General features: G+C 37.4%; 1 protein-coding gene across 9 annotated transcripts; it reads right to left on the bottom strand.

The window, feature by feature from the left end:
* Window positions 1–320: 320 nt before the first annotated feature.
* Window positions 321–16,750, bottom strand: LOC123706917 (regulating synaptic membrane exocytosis protein 2). 9 transcript variants are annotated; one of them, XM_045656541.1, is made up of 23 exons: window positions 16,651–16,705; window positions 14,896–15,468; window positions 13,045–13,249; window positions 12,179–12,668; window positions 10,249–10,781; window positions 9,700–9,916; window positions 9,329–9,493; window positions 8,860–8,996; window positions 8,524–8,769; window positions 8,210–8,347; window positions 7,954–8,112; window positions 7,802–7,879; window positions 7,583–7,688; window positions 6,895–7,022; window positions 6,231–6,339; window positions 5,610–5,796; window positions 4,001–5,538; window positions 3,777–3,923; window positions 3,525–3,669; window positions 1,581–1,743; window positions 1,194–1,391; window positions 686–820; window positions 321–587 (listed from the first exon to the last, which is right to left on the bottom strand). In XM_045656541.1, exons 2-23 carry the CDS (start codon window positions 15,003–15,005, stop codon window positions 585–587), a joined length of 5,337 nt encoding a protein of 1,778 aa, XP_045512497.1. In that variant the 5' UTR covers window positions 15,006–15,468; window positions 16,651–16,705; the 3' UTR covers window positions 321–584. The 9 variants fall into 9 exon arrangements, with proteins under 9 accessions (XP_045512497.1, XP_045512502.1, XP_045512503.1 ...); XM_045656546.1 differs by lacking the exon at window positions 16,651–16,705 and having other exon boundaries at window positions 12,179–12,455; window positions 12,534–12,668; window positions 14,896–15,520; XM_045656547.1 differs by lacking the exon at window positions 14,896–15,468 and having other exon boundaries at window positions 16,651–16,750.
* Between the last annotated feature and the right edge of the window lie 25 nt (window positions 16,751–16,775).

Genomic DNA, 16,775 nt, shown 5'->3' with positions numbered 1-16,775 from the left:
ACAAACAAAGAATGTTGTTTATCATAAAGTATAAGAATAATAAACACTTTGTTTCAGAAATATTTTTTAGTTATTTTACCAATACGAAATTAATATTCATAGTTAAGACAGAACGTCCACTAGTTGTTAATATTATTTTCGACTTTCCAGTACTTTACACCACATAATGGTTACTTTTAGGTATATAGAGTCACTGGGGGTGTCACGAAACGTTTTACTATTGGATACAAAAATTGCGTGACGTAACACTTGAACGCTCCCTTAATAGTCAAATGTAACTTTGATTTCCTTGCTGTAAATGGGTCAAAGGAAACACATAGTCTTATTTGGCTTTTAATACTTACATTATCGAGTACACTATACATCCGTTGCTATAAAATGCTAACTATTTATAACTCCGGTAGGCATTCCGAAAGAAAAAATAATTTACATGTAACTTTCGTTTATAGAAAATTTTTCTATATTCAAGACATTTGCAGTTTATAATATTAAAGCAGTATCACTAGATGTATTATTTGGACTTTATATAACTTTATATTATTATTGATATTGTTCACCGACACCGCCATAGCGGCCAGCCACAGTTACTGCAAAGGAAGAGATTTTTTTTAGTTAAAAGTCTAATTATATCTACTATTCAAATATAATTTTTAAACACTGAGAGACTTTTTAAACGTAGACTCACCAATGACGTAGTCCCGAAAAGTTTGTACCATCCAATAACAATATTGGACAAGTTGAGGTCATCCAACATAATTTGGGCCACACCCATGAACACTTTCTTGCCTTCTATGCGACCATAGTCGCCCCAAACTGTTACCTAAGTAGAAAAAATAATTTTGACTATTTAAATTAACTTTTACACTGATATAATGTGTAAAAGTATACGAAGATATACGAAGACTTGATTTGGATTATTTATGCTTTAATTTCATTATTATTATATTTATTATTATAATATCACATATAACAAAAGATTTTCGTTTTTTTTGTTTTTATATTTTTAAAAAAATATATTTATTTCTCAAACACATAATATACAGTATTTACAATATTCTTAACCTTAATAATTCTAAACAAATTTAAAAAGTTTGGCCCCAAAATAATCAAAGATAATTATATTATTTACCCCATTACTGAAGCATTTATTAAATACCGTATAAAGGATTTACATTTAAAATCAATTGACTCACTTGTAATATACACCCTTTGAAGTTCTCTCGGAACGTAAGGGTCTGCTGGTACAGCGGGTCCAAGGTCCGTCGAGCTGTACTGGTTTTGGCCTTAGCGATACATCGCTTGCCGCTTACTAAATATACCTTAACGTAGGGCGCCGGCAAAGTACGGCTTCCTTGACGGGCTTGGAGCCCCCGCGCGCGGATCACCTCAACCTGTGCAATTTATACTTTTTATAAAACCTGTGTTTATTACAATGGTTACGATATTTTCTTAGCTGTGAACAGTATCTAATTATTACACTGATTTAACTAAATTCTTTATATTTGTTGCTAGTCATCAAATATTAAAATATAATAGGTGTTTCCATATGGAATTTGGTCATGATTTCCATACAAAAGTACCTCAAGGAAGCCCTTCTGATAGCACATAGACAATTGAACATCTCCCAAAGTGGGTGCTCCCAATAGCTGCCGTCCGACCAACTGTCCTGGCCCCAGTCCATCAATGAAGTCGGATAGACCGCCTCCATCAGAAGAACTCGACCCTCGCATACCCGGCGACCATCTGTGAATATGCGTGCTTAATTATCTAGAACAAGTCCGTCACTAGATGGTACTACAAAAACTTTAACATTTCTTGTAACATTTTACTGCTCATATCAAGGTTTTATTAGAGCTAATCTGTAGCTAAAGCTCATACTGAAATATATGACGAGTCGATAGTATAAAGAAATAGAGAATAGTAATTTTGCTCTATTTGATTCTATACTAAATTCTGGATAGAAATAAATACTATTACAACCGGCCAAATAACCACCAAGACTCAACAAGGTTCAAATTATAGCTGTCTCAGTGGCAATGAAGTGGAACTGAGAGCTGTTTCATTACAAACTTGCTATTTTATTGCTTAAATTTGTTAAGTTCAAGAAAAAAACATTATTTAAGTATTCCATTACTAGTAAAGATAAGATATATTTAAAACTAACTACTGGTTAAGGTAAAGGAATAGTTAAACATATTACAACATTGATACAATAGTGATGGAGAGGGCGGTAGTCAACGAGTACAGTAAGAAACATTTAAAAACGAGCGGGGACAGAAAAGAAACAAAGTCTAGTACCATAAAACCAATACCTTTAAACAAGCATTCTCAATTGCCAAATTATTTATGGTTGTATGGTCCTTCGGTGTTTGTTTTATGTTTAGAATATGATGCTGATGGTAAGACATTCTTGAAGAGAAGACAGATTGGTAGATTAATCTTTAGGAACATTAAAATTAATTTATAAATAAGGTTTTTCCTTTCCTACTTGTGTTTTCATTCGCGCTTCCCATTTACTTCTCTTTAATTGTGGTTTTGTTTATACGTACTCACCAGCTCTTGTCATAATATTGCCATCTTAAAGTATTGTGTAGGGCATGCATGAATAAAACAATATAGGTGTAGGCGTGTGAGTTCTTGAGTACACATAATTGTTGTGCGTAGTTTGTAAAAAGCCACCTCTCACCAATCACAGTCGTGCATACAGAACATTAAGCGACATCACTCATAGACATTCAAACCTTCGTAAAGCAATCACCTCCGCGCCTTAAATTTGACGTTAGAGCCTAGTGCTTGCCTGTGCGATTTCGTGCGTGCTTACATTAGAATAAAAACACCGATACATTGCAACATGCGAAAAAGACGAAGGCAGAGGGTAGAAGAAGACGACGAGCAACATCGATGGCACAAAGATAGAGATCGTTGGCAAAGAACGGACGAGCGGGCGACTTACGAGGATCCCTCAGAGCTACATATGGAGACGAGGCTGGATGACACCTCGTGTGAGCGCTTGAAGCTGGTCACCACTGCGCTGCGCTTGCGTCTGCCGCCGGCCCCGCCTTCTACGCGAAAAGCACGGTCACGGTGGCCCACAACATTCACTACACGACTACTATGTATTGTACAATTAGGTATATTAATCATTATACATTCTTGAACTAAAATACTGAAAAAGACGTTATATTCTGACACGATATCATTAAAAGAGATCTGCCTGAGCAATCTTTAGCAAAAATAAGAATGCTCATCACTTAATCATTAACGTGATCAACACTAATTCGATCGAGCTATGGAGCATTCTATTCTAGCTGAAGATTCGCCAACACCTGCAGTTGAAATACTATCTTTGTATTTTTATGCCACTAAAAGCCACTACGTAGCTGACTTTACAAAGCAACATGGCGCACATAAACAGTTATCTCGATAAATGCATGTGACATGTGGGACAAATATCGCGGCCGTGATGATTCTACCGCCTCATAAGTCACTATTATGTCAATGTTGGCATTATGAGCAGTGCCAACCTGTCGTCGTCGTTCTCACTGGAGGCCGAGGAGGCCCGGGATACGCCAGCGCCTCCTCGTAACTCTCCAGGAACCACTTCTTCACTGCGTTGAACGGTAAAAGAATTTTTTCCGCGTTTACCGAAACCTAACCGTCTTTTTCGCCCTGTCGATGTTGATAAGATGTCTGGTTATTACTGGTAGAAATTATTCACAAATTGAGGAATAGAGAGAAATGAATGACAATTTTGTAGTAAACAGAACGCATATCACCTGTAGCTGATAATTGAGACGTTGAATTACTCTTTTTGCCCATTCCAGGTCCAAAATAATCACGTGGCTCAGCTTTTAATAATGCATCGTCACCCGCTGGTTCGTTTTCAGAAGTTCCACCGAGCGCTGTATCACTTAAACTGCCATCTAAAATGAACGTATATGCTCATATTATGACTACAGTTCTATATCAAAAGTAACCTGCTTTTAACCCATATTTTTACCTGCTTTTTCATCTGGTGCATCGGTGTTGCTTAAACTGCGCGTAAACTGCCCATGCCTTGACTCTCGCCTCTCAAGTGTAGGCGGTTGATTATTATTGCGGCCATTATCTCGACTACCGTAGTCATTACTGCATTGTGATTCCGTTTCAACAATACTCTTCCGTTTAGTGTTTGCATTCGGTGTGCATTCGTTTCCATCTCGTGTTTCGTTTTGTTTCGGTGGCGTGTTAAGATCCGTAGATGAGCCATCAGGAGGTGAATGCGTAGCAGGAGCGCGATGAGGTGAGCCGTGATTTGGGGAAGAGAAATTAGAGAACGAATTAGCTTTACTCCTAAATTTTTGTTCTACATGATTCTTTGGATATGTGTGATATGTAGGACGAGTGTTGGAAACTACTCTGGGTTCCCTATAGATATTGAAGTCTGGGCTCGAAAGAATCGTAGGAGAATCGGGAGAGTAAAATTCTTGTACAGTCGGAATTTCATTAATGCTAACCATATTTACGCGTTTCTTGTATCTCGGTTTACTTTTATGTAACTTAATATCGACTTCATTTTTGTCATCTAGAATATCGTATGCAGACAACCTATTATATAAGTCGAATATCTCATCAGGTGTCACAGCTTTAATTGAAGGAGATGGAATCTTGGTCAATAACGAATTATAACGACCTTTGCGTTTAAAATAATTTTTGCTGTAGTTAGTATTTATTTTGTTAAGTGTTTCGTAATTGGGGCTTATAATGTCTGTTGAATTACAGTATGCTTTATCCATTGAGTTACGTCCGTAAATCGTACTAAAATCTAGTGACAAACCTTTTCTGCTTAGACTGCTAACGGTGCTTAGATTTGTCAATAAATCATTTTGATAAATATCATTTTTAGGTTTATCAATACTGACGTGTATCATTGTCGCTAAACTACTGTCACTTCCGTATCCATGATAATGGTCTAATTCATCATCTTGATCATCAATAGTAGGTAATTTGCTTCTAATGAAGATGTCGTCATCGAAAGATTGAAAGTTAAAGGACCCTCGTAAATGTTTTAATAATCTTAAATTACTCATTCTATGTCTCAAATAGTCAGTGTTTATATTTCGATTTTCAATCGGATATTCATCTAAGTATTTATAACCATTAGACTTAGTTAATGACGATTTCACAACTCTACTGATATCGGGAAGAATAGTATAGTTCGGATATTTTAAATTCTTTTTAACAATATCAGACACGTAATTTTTGCTATACTCATATAAACTTTCGTCTTGTTCAGGACAGCTTAAAGCCCTGCCAAAGGAGCGAAAACTATTTTTTAAACTAGTTATGGAATAGCTTCGAGGTATGCTACTATGAAAGTCAGGTTTGGAATAGCTTTTGTTGATTAATGAGTGGAATTCAGGCTTATAACGATCCCCCAAGTTACGACCTAAGTAGGAACTCCACGTGCTGGGCTTATATTTATAGGATATATGAGAAGTGGGTTCTACAAAGCTATCACAGGATGAGGATTTACTAAGTCGAAATATCCGTTTTCTGCTGTAAAAGTATGTGAATATTGTGTAACATGCATTTATTAATCATAATGATGATGCTGTGGTAGACATTACCTAAGCATCCTGGTTGGACGTGGTCGTTCGGATTGCGTACTGAATGCACTAGAAGTGACCGAGGCCACGGATTCGATGTCCGAGTCTCCAGCGGCCGCGTCGGGAGACAAGCGACGTCTTGGCGCCCAACCTCCACCTCGTGATGCCAACTCCGAATCCGAAAGTCCTGCATAGTGCCTTTCCCACCCTAATGATTTCAACAAAATGCCCTATTCGTCCAAATTGCAAGGTACAACATTTTAATAGATATGTCTCAATTTACATTCCAATTAAATATTTCTAGTATATTCATTCAGATTATCTACACTAATATCTAAACACTACAAAAGCAAAGCTTTTGTTATGAAGTGACGTTATGTGTGGTTAACAGAAATTTCTTACTCGTGCAATCAGGTTATTGACATGAGAGGTACATAGAGAGAGATACATACATAATATATGGTTGGGAATACAAGTAAATGTAATAATTTGACATTTATTTTTAATTATTTCTATGAATCTGATAGACCTCCATAGATTTCTGGCACGTGGCCGTACCTATAATAATAATGATTAATTAATGATTATAAGTGATGACTAGGGCCTATCACAGTGTATGTCTGTATGTGTGGGTGTATTGACCTTGTGGCGTGCTGCGGTAGGTGAGTGTGGCGCCAATGTGATGCGGGGCGATCCACTTACGTTCTTCCAGGTCCGCGGACACCTGCGCGCGCATCGCTCGCTGGGTATTCTGTTCATAAATGTATAAAATTTCAAAGGGAACTAATAATAATAATTAAGTACCTAAACTCCTTTGTCGCAATATTAACTCACAAAGAAGTTAATTGAAATTATACTTCTTTTGGCATGTTAGGGAAAAAGGATGAGAGTAAATTACTACGATGCGCGCGCACACCGTCACAAGAAACCGACATCCTGAAGTTAGCTATAGTCAACATTTTAGATTGTTTGTGATATTTAACTAGATAATGCGTTATAATAAAACTTTCAATGTATTAAATACCTTTTTTTCTACTGTTAGTGTCGTTTTTTCTACAAACGTAGAATAAGGCGAAAGATAAGATTTTAATCTTGTTACGTCAAAGAAGTATAACTTCTAACGCGTGTACATAAGTAAACACACGTTTTTTTTTTAATTCAGAACAAATCAAAGGCACTATACGATAATGCAATTAATGCATAATTTCTAAGCTTTTGCTTTTCAGTTAATCTAAATTATTTAAAAAGAACATTTAACTCTGTAAAGGTTTTTATGTTGTTCGCCCTATAAATTATGTTTCATTACCTGGTGTGGTATTTGGGGCAACTGGCGTTTCTTAGGGCTGGTCGTAGGCGTAGCCGTCGCTGATCGTGATTGAAAACGTGGGGCGTACGCATGTGTTGGCAAACGGGTGGCGTCACGTTCGTCACAGACTATATATCAACCAAATCACCACATTAGTTGTTGTTTTTTTTAAAGATTACTCAAACTTTATACACCCGAAGTGAAACGATGCTTATGTATGTAAAATAAAAAACTTACGAAGTTTATCGTTGAAATAGAAATCGGATAGCTGAATCATGCATTCAATTACTTAAATCATAATAAATAATAACATCGACATATAAAATGAATTCAGCGTGCTCACAGGTTGAGGATAGGATGGAGAGTGAAATAAAAATGTTAAGGCAGATTAAGTTGGTGAGTATAGTAATGAACGCGCAAATCTTTATAGTGTTCCGTGCGGGGTCCTGCCCGCTCCTCACTCCATTTATATTGTAATCGATAAGCGACGCTTTGAAAAGCGATGTCCCTTAAAACCTTCAGAAATTCTGAATCAAACAAGATGAGTTTCAAAGTGTCGCCTTAACTTAGTCACATTCGTATTTGTTACTACTATTGGAACTGTATTTGTATATTTTAAGTTGTCATGTCAAGATTTATGAAAAAAACATATCAGACATAAGAATGATTGGGAATGTTCGTGGAAGACCTGTGTAGCGGTAGGCGTCCCTGTCGTTGGGCGGAGACAGGGAGCGCCGCGGTGAGGCGCTTCGCCCCCCTGCCGCTGATTGCGACCGACCTACGTAGCTGGGACCCTGCGGATGAAATTACATCTTTCGATTTCTTTAATTTATATAGAAATTTATCTAGAAATAATACTTAAATAATGACAAATTATACATATATATAATTATAGTTATTAGCATACCCGTTCCCTAACTACAGAAGTGGTCCTCACTCGACCGGCGGGAGACATATCGCGCCGACTACAACGAGTTCCGTCCACCTGCAAATCCTTTTTATATGTACCTGGTCAATTCGATACACTTTTTATTAAATAAGTATATCTCTTGCACATACTTCGTGAGGTGGTGTCGGACTCGAGCTAGAAGCAAGACTGGAGAGAGAGTGATGTCTCCTCAAGTCACACTCGCTGGGCGTATCAGAGTCTGACAAGCGAGAAGTGGACGTAGATGGAGGAGATAGATGCTCGCCATCGGCTTCATCTTCACGATATCTCTGTGAAATGGAGCAAAATGAATATGACTTCTAGTGATGGTACTTCTATTCATTCTATGGATTTTTTCGAAGGAAATATTATATATAATATTCTTACACCAAAACCAGCAAATTCATCATGCGGCTTTAACTTGTACCAATTTGGTTCATGATTCATTGGCATATTTTCTAGATCTAGAAGAACTTCGCCAAGGAAATCGTTAGGCCCGTAACGATTTAAATCCCAAACTGTGACCTGCAAATAAATTTCAGTCAAGCCCCTATTAAATTTAATCAAATCTACTACCACATTTAACTGACTGATTAAACCAAACGCATTATTAATGAGCAATTGGTATCATTACTTTTCAAGGAAAGGATTGAAACCTTCATTTGTTTTAGAAAATGTATCTGCTCATCACTTTATATTACCTCTAAAGTTCTCTTCTTTATGTCACTAAAACGTATTCCACAATAAACGAACGTCTGGTTCCACCTTGGCTCCAAAGTATTAGCTAGAGTCTTTGTTCTACGTTTGCTTTTCTCGCTTTTGTCCGGTAGAAGAAATATCTTCGCGTAAGGACATCGTGGCGACCCGTCTGCTCTAGGAGTCAGGCCACTAGCAGACACTACAGTGACTAAAAGCTGTAGCGCTGCTATGTCGAAGTAGATTTTTAACTAAAAATAATACAATAATTAGGGTAGAAAACAAATAAATGCCTCCTGAAAATTATGTACTTATGTTGGTCCAAAAGTACCAATATTTACCTGAATTCGACCAGCAACATATGCATTTTGATTGTTTTGTCTGGCATTACGTCTTCGTCCGTATATATCAGGTGACCCTGGTGATGTTACTAAAACACTTGGCTTTTCAGCGCCACCCAGCACCTCCGTGTAAACTTCTAAAAATACCAATGAAATAAAACTAAATCATAACTAAGAAAGCTTTAATTTCTAATTATATCGTTCAAAATCTCATAAAAGTATTATTGTATTGTTATCTTAAGTGGGAATAATGTTTAAAAAGGGGGTCGCAGTATATAGAAAAATAATAAATACAAACTACATATAGGTACAAAAGATTCGTTTATTATAGGAATTAATCTTTTTTTGGTTTTCGTGGGCCGCGACATAAAAATAGTTGAAAAACGATGCCATAGACATTAGATGTAAAGCTAATATGTGGCCATAAAAACGTGCATTAATAGCAAAGCGTCTTTTGGTTATTGCCCACCTTTATGTGACCTCCAAGGCTGTGCAAGCAGTCGCGCAGATGCCAGTGGCCGTGTCACCACTAGTTCTACGTGCGTGTCATGCTTGCTATTAGCCACTACTGCTGTCACCTCATCAGCACTTCGTCCTTGAAGTGGCATGCCATTCCACTGCAATACTTCGTCCCCTAGAAGCGGTAGATGTGAAGAACTGATCGACAAATAACTTGACCGGCATATGTATTATTAAGCTATAACTAAAGCCCGTTTAAATCGTTAACTTACTACTTGGTAGTTTAAGTTAGCAACTACCGCTGAGATATTCGTGTGCATTAGTTTTCTAAAAGTGACCGATAGTTTGTGTGGATTTGGTCAAATAGAAATGAAAACTCACCTATTCTCAACTGTCCTTCCAAATCTGCGATGGATCCTTTTTTCACCTTTTCTACCACGGCTCCGCGAGTACCATCAGGTAGCATTTTTCCACCAACAACTTTGAGTCCAAGAATTGCTGATGAGGAGTGTGAACTTCCTTCAACCACACTTTTTCGAAGTACCATGTGACCCACCATTCGGGTACCATCAGGTGACACTTGCCAGTTCAATGGAAACTATTGCAGAAAACGTTCACAGAATATAAGGCAAATTGGTTTTTTTTCGACTACTTCAAATTTATCCAGAAATTTTCAGCAATACTAGCAAATGCATCGCACATGAATACAGAATTACAATCATGCCAAGGTGTGCACACATGCCACAGCCAAACATTAATTCCTACACGTTTTATTTACAATACATGTATTCAAATGATGCGTAAGGTAACATAAAATGTTTGTTTCCTATATGTATAGACATAATAGTAGAACTGAAAATAAACATAACTGAAGCTTTGATTTCTTTCTAGTCGTAATTAAGCAAGCCAAAATGTAGCCATGAGGTATACCTTAGGGCACTCGCCCCTGTTTGAATCTTCGCTGGAAGTAAATGTGCTAGATGTGTCGATGCCCGAATCTTTCGTAGCAGAATCTTGACTGGTTTGTCTTTCAGATTCCCAACGCAAAGAGGCCCAGTCATGTGGAACCCCAGAGGAGTCTCGTCCACCACGCGGGAAAGTCGCTGCTCCATCGTGCCCATCGAACCTCACAGTTTTTTTTCTTCTTTCTGTAAATCGTCTATTATCTGTGGAGTCTTCCCACAGATATGCACTTTTATATACAGCACGATCGGATCGATGAGGTTCGTCACGCGTGTATGGGCGTAAATATGCATTTTCAGCGTCTTCCCTAGTGCGCCAACGACAATCTGTGACGGAGTCAAAACTTCGTCCGCCTGTGGGGACACTTCTACCGGTATCGAGGACACCGCGTCCCTCGGGTATGTAGGAGGCCGGCGAATGATTAGTTAAATTGTAATAGTTGTTTGAGGTCACGTTGGAGCGAGTTGGATTCCGAAGTGAAGCGCACGCCTCAAGATCTCCTATGAACGATATTATACAAATAGCATTGTAGTACGCGCTACTCTCACCGTTGAACGACTTGCGCGCCCGTACGCGCCCGGATCGATTATGGGTTTCATTTTAATGATGTATACCCCAAATGAAACCCATAGGTTTGTTCAAGGTCTAACAAATTATGCCTAAGTTCTGTACATATTTCTGAGAAGTGGTGATGGTTTTAAGATCTTTGTTAATGTTTCGCAGTCAAAGCAGTGTTAACGCATAAGCGGAAAGAAAGTGTGACAAGTATCCCAATCATACAAACAATAATTAAGTACCAAAGATGCACTCCACCAAAACTAACAAACATATCACCAAATTATATTACAATCTTCTTTTCCCCCAACATGCGTTTTCCTTAAATTAGGCGACGAAAAAGTATAAAAGTTTTTAAATTATTTTAGGTTATTTAATTATCCATACAATATTTTCTCGCTGACTTTTTTAGCCTACTTTAAGGAATATAAAGCGATCGTATAGTAAATTTATTGATTATGTTTTTTATTAATATATCTTAGTTATCGTAATAGGACCAATTCTTTAATATACGTCCGCCGGTAAGAAACATACTTACACTTTAAATTATAACATCGTTAGTCGAAAGAAGTATGGGCAGACAAAGAAATGAACAGCGATCACAGATGATAGACCAAAGACGTACAAGACGACGAAAACGACTAAGGAGATCGATAGGTAAAAAACAGCTAACGTTGAGCATAAATTACAACGCAAACCCCAGTCCTTCTCACCGATAAAAATTTATTCATTTTCTCGTCTAATATCGCTTGGCGCTGTTTTCTCGCACCAGCAACAGGGCAGCTCTTATCTCTACCTGTAATATAAACAGGATGGGGTATTGAAGCAAGTAATTCACGGAGTACGATCGATGACTTCGCAGACCGGGCGCGTACGAGTTTGTGCTAGACGCTTACGGGTGACACATACTCTAGAATTTTTGGAACGTACAGTTTTACAAATATCATATTTAAGTATCAGTTTCTAAACAGCTATCTGCAAATAATAACTAAGTTATCAAAAAGTTCTATGAACAATTCCTACGCTTGTTTCTTAGGATTACCTGTCTAATGAATATGATATTCACTAAATATTACTATAACTATTGAAGTATAATAAGATCTTAACAAGAATGCGTCTATTATAACGTTTTACCTTGCGATGCCTGAAAACACTGAAATAGTAAAACCTCGCACGGAACACCTTTGCATAATGTTAGGAACGATTATGAGTGAGGTATTGTAATGTGCATGTACGCAATCGGTGTGTTCGTTGTGTAGTGTGGGAGTAAAAAAACCCTCGGCAAGGATTCATGACATTCCGGAGAGGAGGACGGTGAATGGAAAGCGGGAAAATCACTCACCGCGGTCCCGATACTCGTCGTTTTCGTCAGAAACGCACTCTGGAACTTCGTCATCAGAAGATGAGGATCTCGGCGGCATCGGAGGGTGTAAGGCAGGCGTATGGGGTAGAGGCAATAGCTGCGTTGGCTGATGTGGGGTTCCCATGTCGTCTATCCCGTAGGCTGACTTTTGCCTTGAGTGTACGAGATGAGGGTGAGTCCTAGAGAGTCCTTCTAGTTCCCCATAGCACTTAGCCTCTTGTTGACTGTACTGCCGGCGCAGGGCACTACTAGATCTCTGCAACGGTTGATTCTCTTTTTCTGCTGCACTGTGCGCTCTCTCTAATTTGGGTCTTTTATCTAAAGTTGAATCTACCTGAGATGGTAAATTTCTTAAGTCCGATTCCATTCTCCATAGCATCGAATCGTGGCCAGTACTTTTGTGAATCCATTGTCCGGTTTTTGATAACAGTTCTTGCTTTTTACGACAGAGAATACAGACCCATATGACCTGTAAAACAATTTTGTGGAATGCGGAATAACAAAAGCAATAAAAAACTGAAGTACACAACACACAATAGTCTACAACTGTAAATGATTCTAAAATATGAAAAAAATATTGCATGTTTGCAATAACTACAGAATACAATTGTTAATTATTATATGCAGTTCCCACAGGTCATCTCGATATAGAAGATTTTCTAAGAATCAACTACAAATCAGCGAATTTAGAAGATGCCTCATTTATAGAAAACAGATCAGAGAAACATATTTTTTTTAATATCTCAAAGATACTCATTATGATATTAGCCCACATATTCCAGTTTTTTTACACGGTCATTGCACAAATCTTTAAAAAAATGTCTTTATGATGCGAAAGTACTGACTTTGTTGGAGCGTAATGTGACCTTGCCCCCACACCTTGCACAGCACCTCACTCGACAATAATGACAAGAGTGCCCTACTCCGTCAGCGAATTTGGTCTTCAAACAAATTTCACATGTGGCTGCCAGTTCCACTCCAGCAGCCCTTTGCATCTCATTCCTAGTACGTATTGTTTGCTCCAGAACCGCTACTTCGTCTTGTTTTCGTCTGTGTGAACGTACATTTATAAAGTTGAGGAAAATGATCCATATTATAAGAAAAATATAAACAACATTTAGAGTTATTACTCTCTCTTGGTACATTTGTATTTAGTTATTAATTTTTATATTTATTAGATTTGTATAGGATCAGGTTTGTTTTACAAATAAAATTCACTTGGTAAAATTTTTTATCATTGTTTTCTTTACTACCTAAGTCTGAAGGGAGTCGCTTATAATAAGACTGCCCAGTTTTCATCTAGAAATAAAGTACAATAGTAAATTAAATAACATGATTGAAATGTAATTTATCTTTTTCAAAGAGACTATCGCCATTGATTGTTATTTATTAAATGTATTGGGGTACAAATATAATATTATGCTTATTTGCAGAATACTTGAAATTAAACCTAATCCTCATAGGATAGCGGCATAGTATTTATCACGAAGTTGTGACTTTCGAGACCTTGTTACTATTGACCGAAGCCTGAAAGGTCCAAAAAGTTTTAATATTTAAAAAATCCTATAATATGTCTATAAATACGGGGATATTATACGGGGTAAATTGTAAAAGATGGAGAATCTTTAAAATGTTATGACCTTGTTAACGTTGACAAATACTAAGTCATTGAAACAACATTTTGCGTTTAAATTTCTTTCTCAGTACAAAAACTAAGGAAATTAAGATGATGGAAAGTTAAAGCTATTAGCACACAAGTGTTATAGTCAGAAAGCTTTTAATGGCTTAGTTGGCTTGGCAAGTTTGTCGGAGGCTTTTGGGAAATCAGTCAAATCCATTTTTTATGTTTAAAACTAGAAGCTATTTTATTTAAAAGATCATGTCTTTGTTGGTAATGCATTGGTTCTAAAACTAAATGGTCATATAAGTTTTCAGTGCAGTATGTTGTTTGCACTAGACTAGTACTACTATGGTCGATTTCAGCTATTATCCAAAATAATAATTAATGTTTTTCTAACTATACGTAATGTAATATTACATTAAGCATAGTAGAGGATCCTGGCATATTTATAAAATAAAAACCCATTATTAAAAAAATAACATCTTATAAAATTTTACATATTGTTTTACTAATTAACAAATCATATATTAAGAGATCTTGATCAGAAAGGAGAAGATAGCAGCAAAATCTTTGCGAACTCAGTATGCGCATTACATTTTCCTACTATGGTAGCGCAATAAATGAAAAAAGTAGGTCATACTGATTTATTTTACGTTTACTAAAAGCTGTTTGAATTTATTTTAACAAATCAATGATTAACAAACAGAAAAACTATCAATAAAGGTAGTTACTAAATGTGTATATCAGTTGTGCAGGTATGTTAGTTACACCTACTTGAGAATAAGACTGTACAATTATTTACTTAATTCGATTAACTCTGCAGAAAGCAACACTCAACGATGCGTCACTTTATTGATAAAAGATTTGATCGAAACGTTGGAAATTGATTCGACTATGCAGGATGCGCTAACTCGTACCTTTATCTTTGCGGTCGATTTTTGTTAATCATTATAGACTCGAGGTACTGTATGTATGTGTCTACGAGGTGACGGCGTTGGTTTTTACCACGACACCACTGATTTCAGTCACAGAATACACATTACGCTAAAGGGGTCGAAGGTCGAAGGGAGCACACCTCATAATTTCATGTTCGCGCTGCTCCTCCTGGCGCTGCCGCATAATGACGCCCTCGATGATGGCGCGTTCTTCGGGCGTGAGGTGCGAGAGGTCCGGCATGTCGGCCATGGCGGGCGGCCGCGAGCGATGGCGCGCCCGCCGCGTGCTGCGGTGCTGGCCCGCTGCGCGCTACTCTCTCGGGAGGTTTATTTAATAATGCCGGGCGGGCCAATCGCGCCCGACGCTACACTGACGTCAGCAGCGCTATTGATCGCTCGACTACTGCTTTCTTTGACCCGCCCTAGCCACCCGCCTTGACGTGCGTGCGCATACCAGAACCCAACTAGTTAGCTTAAGTTTTGAGGCTATCTATTTATATTTTCATATGCGCGGTAGCATTATTCAGCCAGGTTCTCAACTCACGTATGTCCAGTCTTGTGAAATGCGTTGATCGTAATTTAAGCTTTTCCACTGTTTAATTAGTAGGTACATATTACACATTCAAGTAAGGTTATTTACTGTACTCCCGTACAGTAGGGCTCTTGAGTACCCGCATCAGGTACAAATATCCGAGACGCCCGTTGTTACCACTCTAAAAATAGTTAATCACACTAAATTCAATGAAAAATTACGCTGATTTTAAAAATTTTATTTGTTTTACATTCTTAATCGCAATCCAAGGGTGGAGGAGTGCATTCACCAGGAACGTGATTGACGTGATCGTTGTGGAATAAAGTTTTGACGCCGTCCCTCCAGGGATACTTTTTATTGTGTATGCGCATGTATTCATAGTCCCGACATTCTCCTTTTTCAAGCAGCGTGTGATTATAGCAAATAAAACCTTGTATAAATATAAGAGGAAAGCCAACAAAGAACGCAAGGAATTTATATTTCTTCCAAGAATCTTTCTCGTGATGAAAGCGAGGGACGCAGGGGTTTGGAGGGATAATGCAGGGACGACAACATGGGTTGGGCGTTATCTTCGGTCCTTGTCCGGGCGTTGGGGGTGTAGGACATCCGCATTGACAACCAGGTTTTGAAGGACCTCGCGGTGGACCGCATAAACTGTAATTTCGGACAAACAGTTTGCCCATAGAACTTAATTTCTTTCCATTTTTGTACATTTCTGTTTTTTTGAATTTTTTAAAATAGGTATGAGAGTTTGATTAATTTTCCATATCAAAAATATGTTTTTGCATTAATTTTGACGAACATTATATACTGATTTTAAGAATAGTGAAAGCCAGCCTGTCACAATTGTTTTTCTTTCATAGTAGCTTTAAATGAGACTCGAAGCCGAAAAGGTTTTTAGTATTGTAGATAATAAAGAAATTTGCAGGATATAGGACGTTACTCAAATACTTTTAACTAATTATACTCTTGAAGGATATAAGTCAATAAGTCTAATAAGTGTATAATCTATAATAAGTCTGTTTAAGTCAATAAGTTAATCTTTCAATGTATTAAAACAAATTAAAATATTAAAATCTGAGATTTATATGTAGCTTTTATAAAAAAAGAAATATCCAAGTGAACTATTGAACCATTAAAATAATGTTACTATAAAAACGAACTCAGGATCAGGTATTTTATAAACCAATTTAACACTGTGCAATCAAAATATTTTTATTTTTATATACACGAAAAAAATCAATTTATCTCTCAAGTACCTTCAGAGAGTTATGTAATATTAAACGTGTCGTCGAGCAAAAGTTCCAATGCACATGTTTTGCGGATACCTATTATGATGATGGTCTACTTTTTTTATACTTACATTTCAATCTTTTTCAAGTGAGTCCGTCTACGGAGCACAGAATAATTACTTTACGCACTAGAAGTTGAGCTACGCAGTATGTACATGACAGACAATTAGGTCCAATTTCCAGAAACACTTGTCTG

This window comes from Pieris brassicae, chromosome 3 (assembly GCF_905147105.1).
Source record: "Pieris brassicae chromosome 3, ilPieBrab1.1, whole genome shotgun sequence".
NCBI lineage: Eukaryota > Metazoa > Arthropoda > Insecta > Lepidoptera > Pieridae > Pieris > Pieris brassicae.
This window is presented reverse-complemented; position numbering and strand designations above follow the sequence as displayed.

Bases quoted from the DNA above. Each gene is read 5' to 3' on its own strand.
- LOC123706917 (XM_045656541.1), bottom strand. From the start codon at position 15,005: ATGGCCGACATGCCGGACCTCTCGCACCTCACGCCCGAAGAACGCGCC. The intron at 12,669-13,044 runs GTCAGTACTTTC...ATTGTTTTACAG, and splicing joins TCACATTACGCTCCAACAAA to GTCATATGGGTCTGTATTCT. The intron at 1,392-1,580 runs GTACTTTTGTAT...TAAATTGCACAG, and splicing joins ATCAGAAGGGCTTCCTTGAG to GTTGAGGTGATCCGCGCGCG.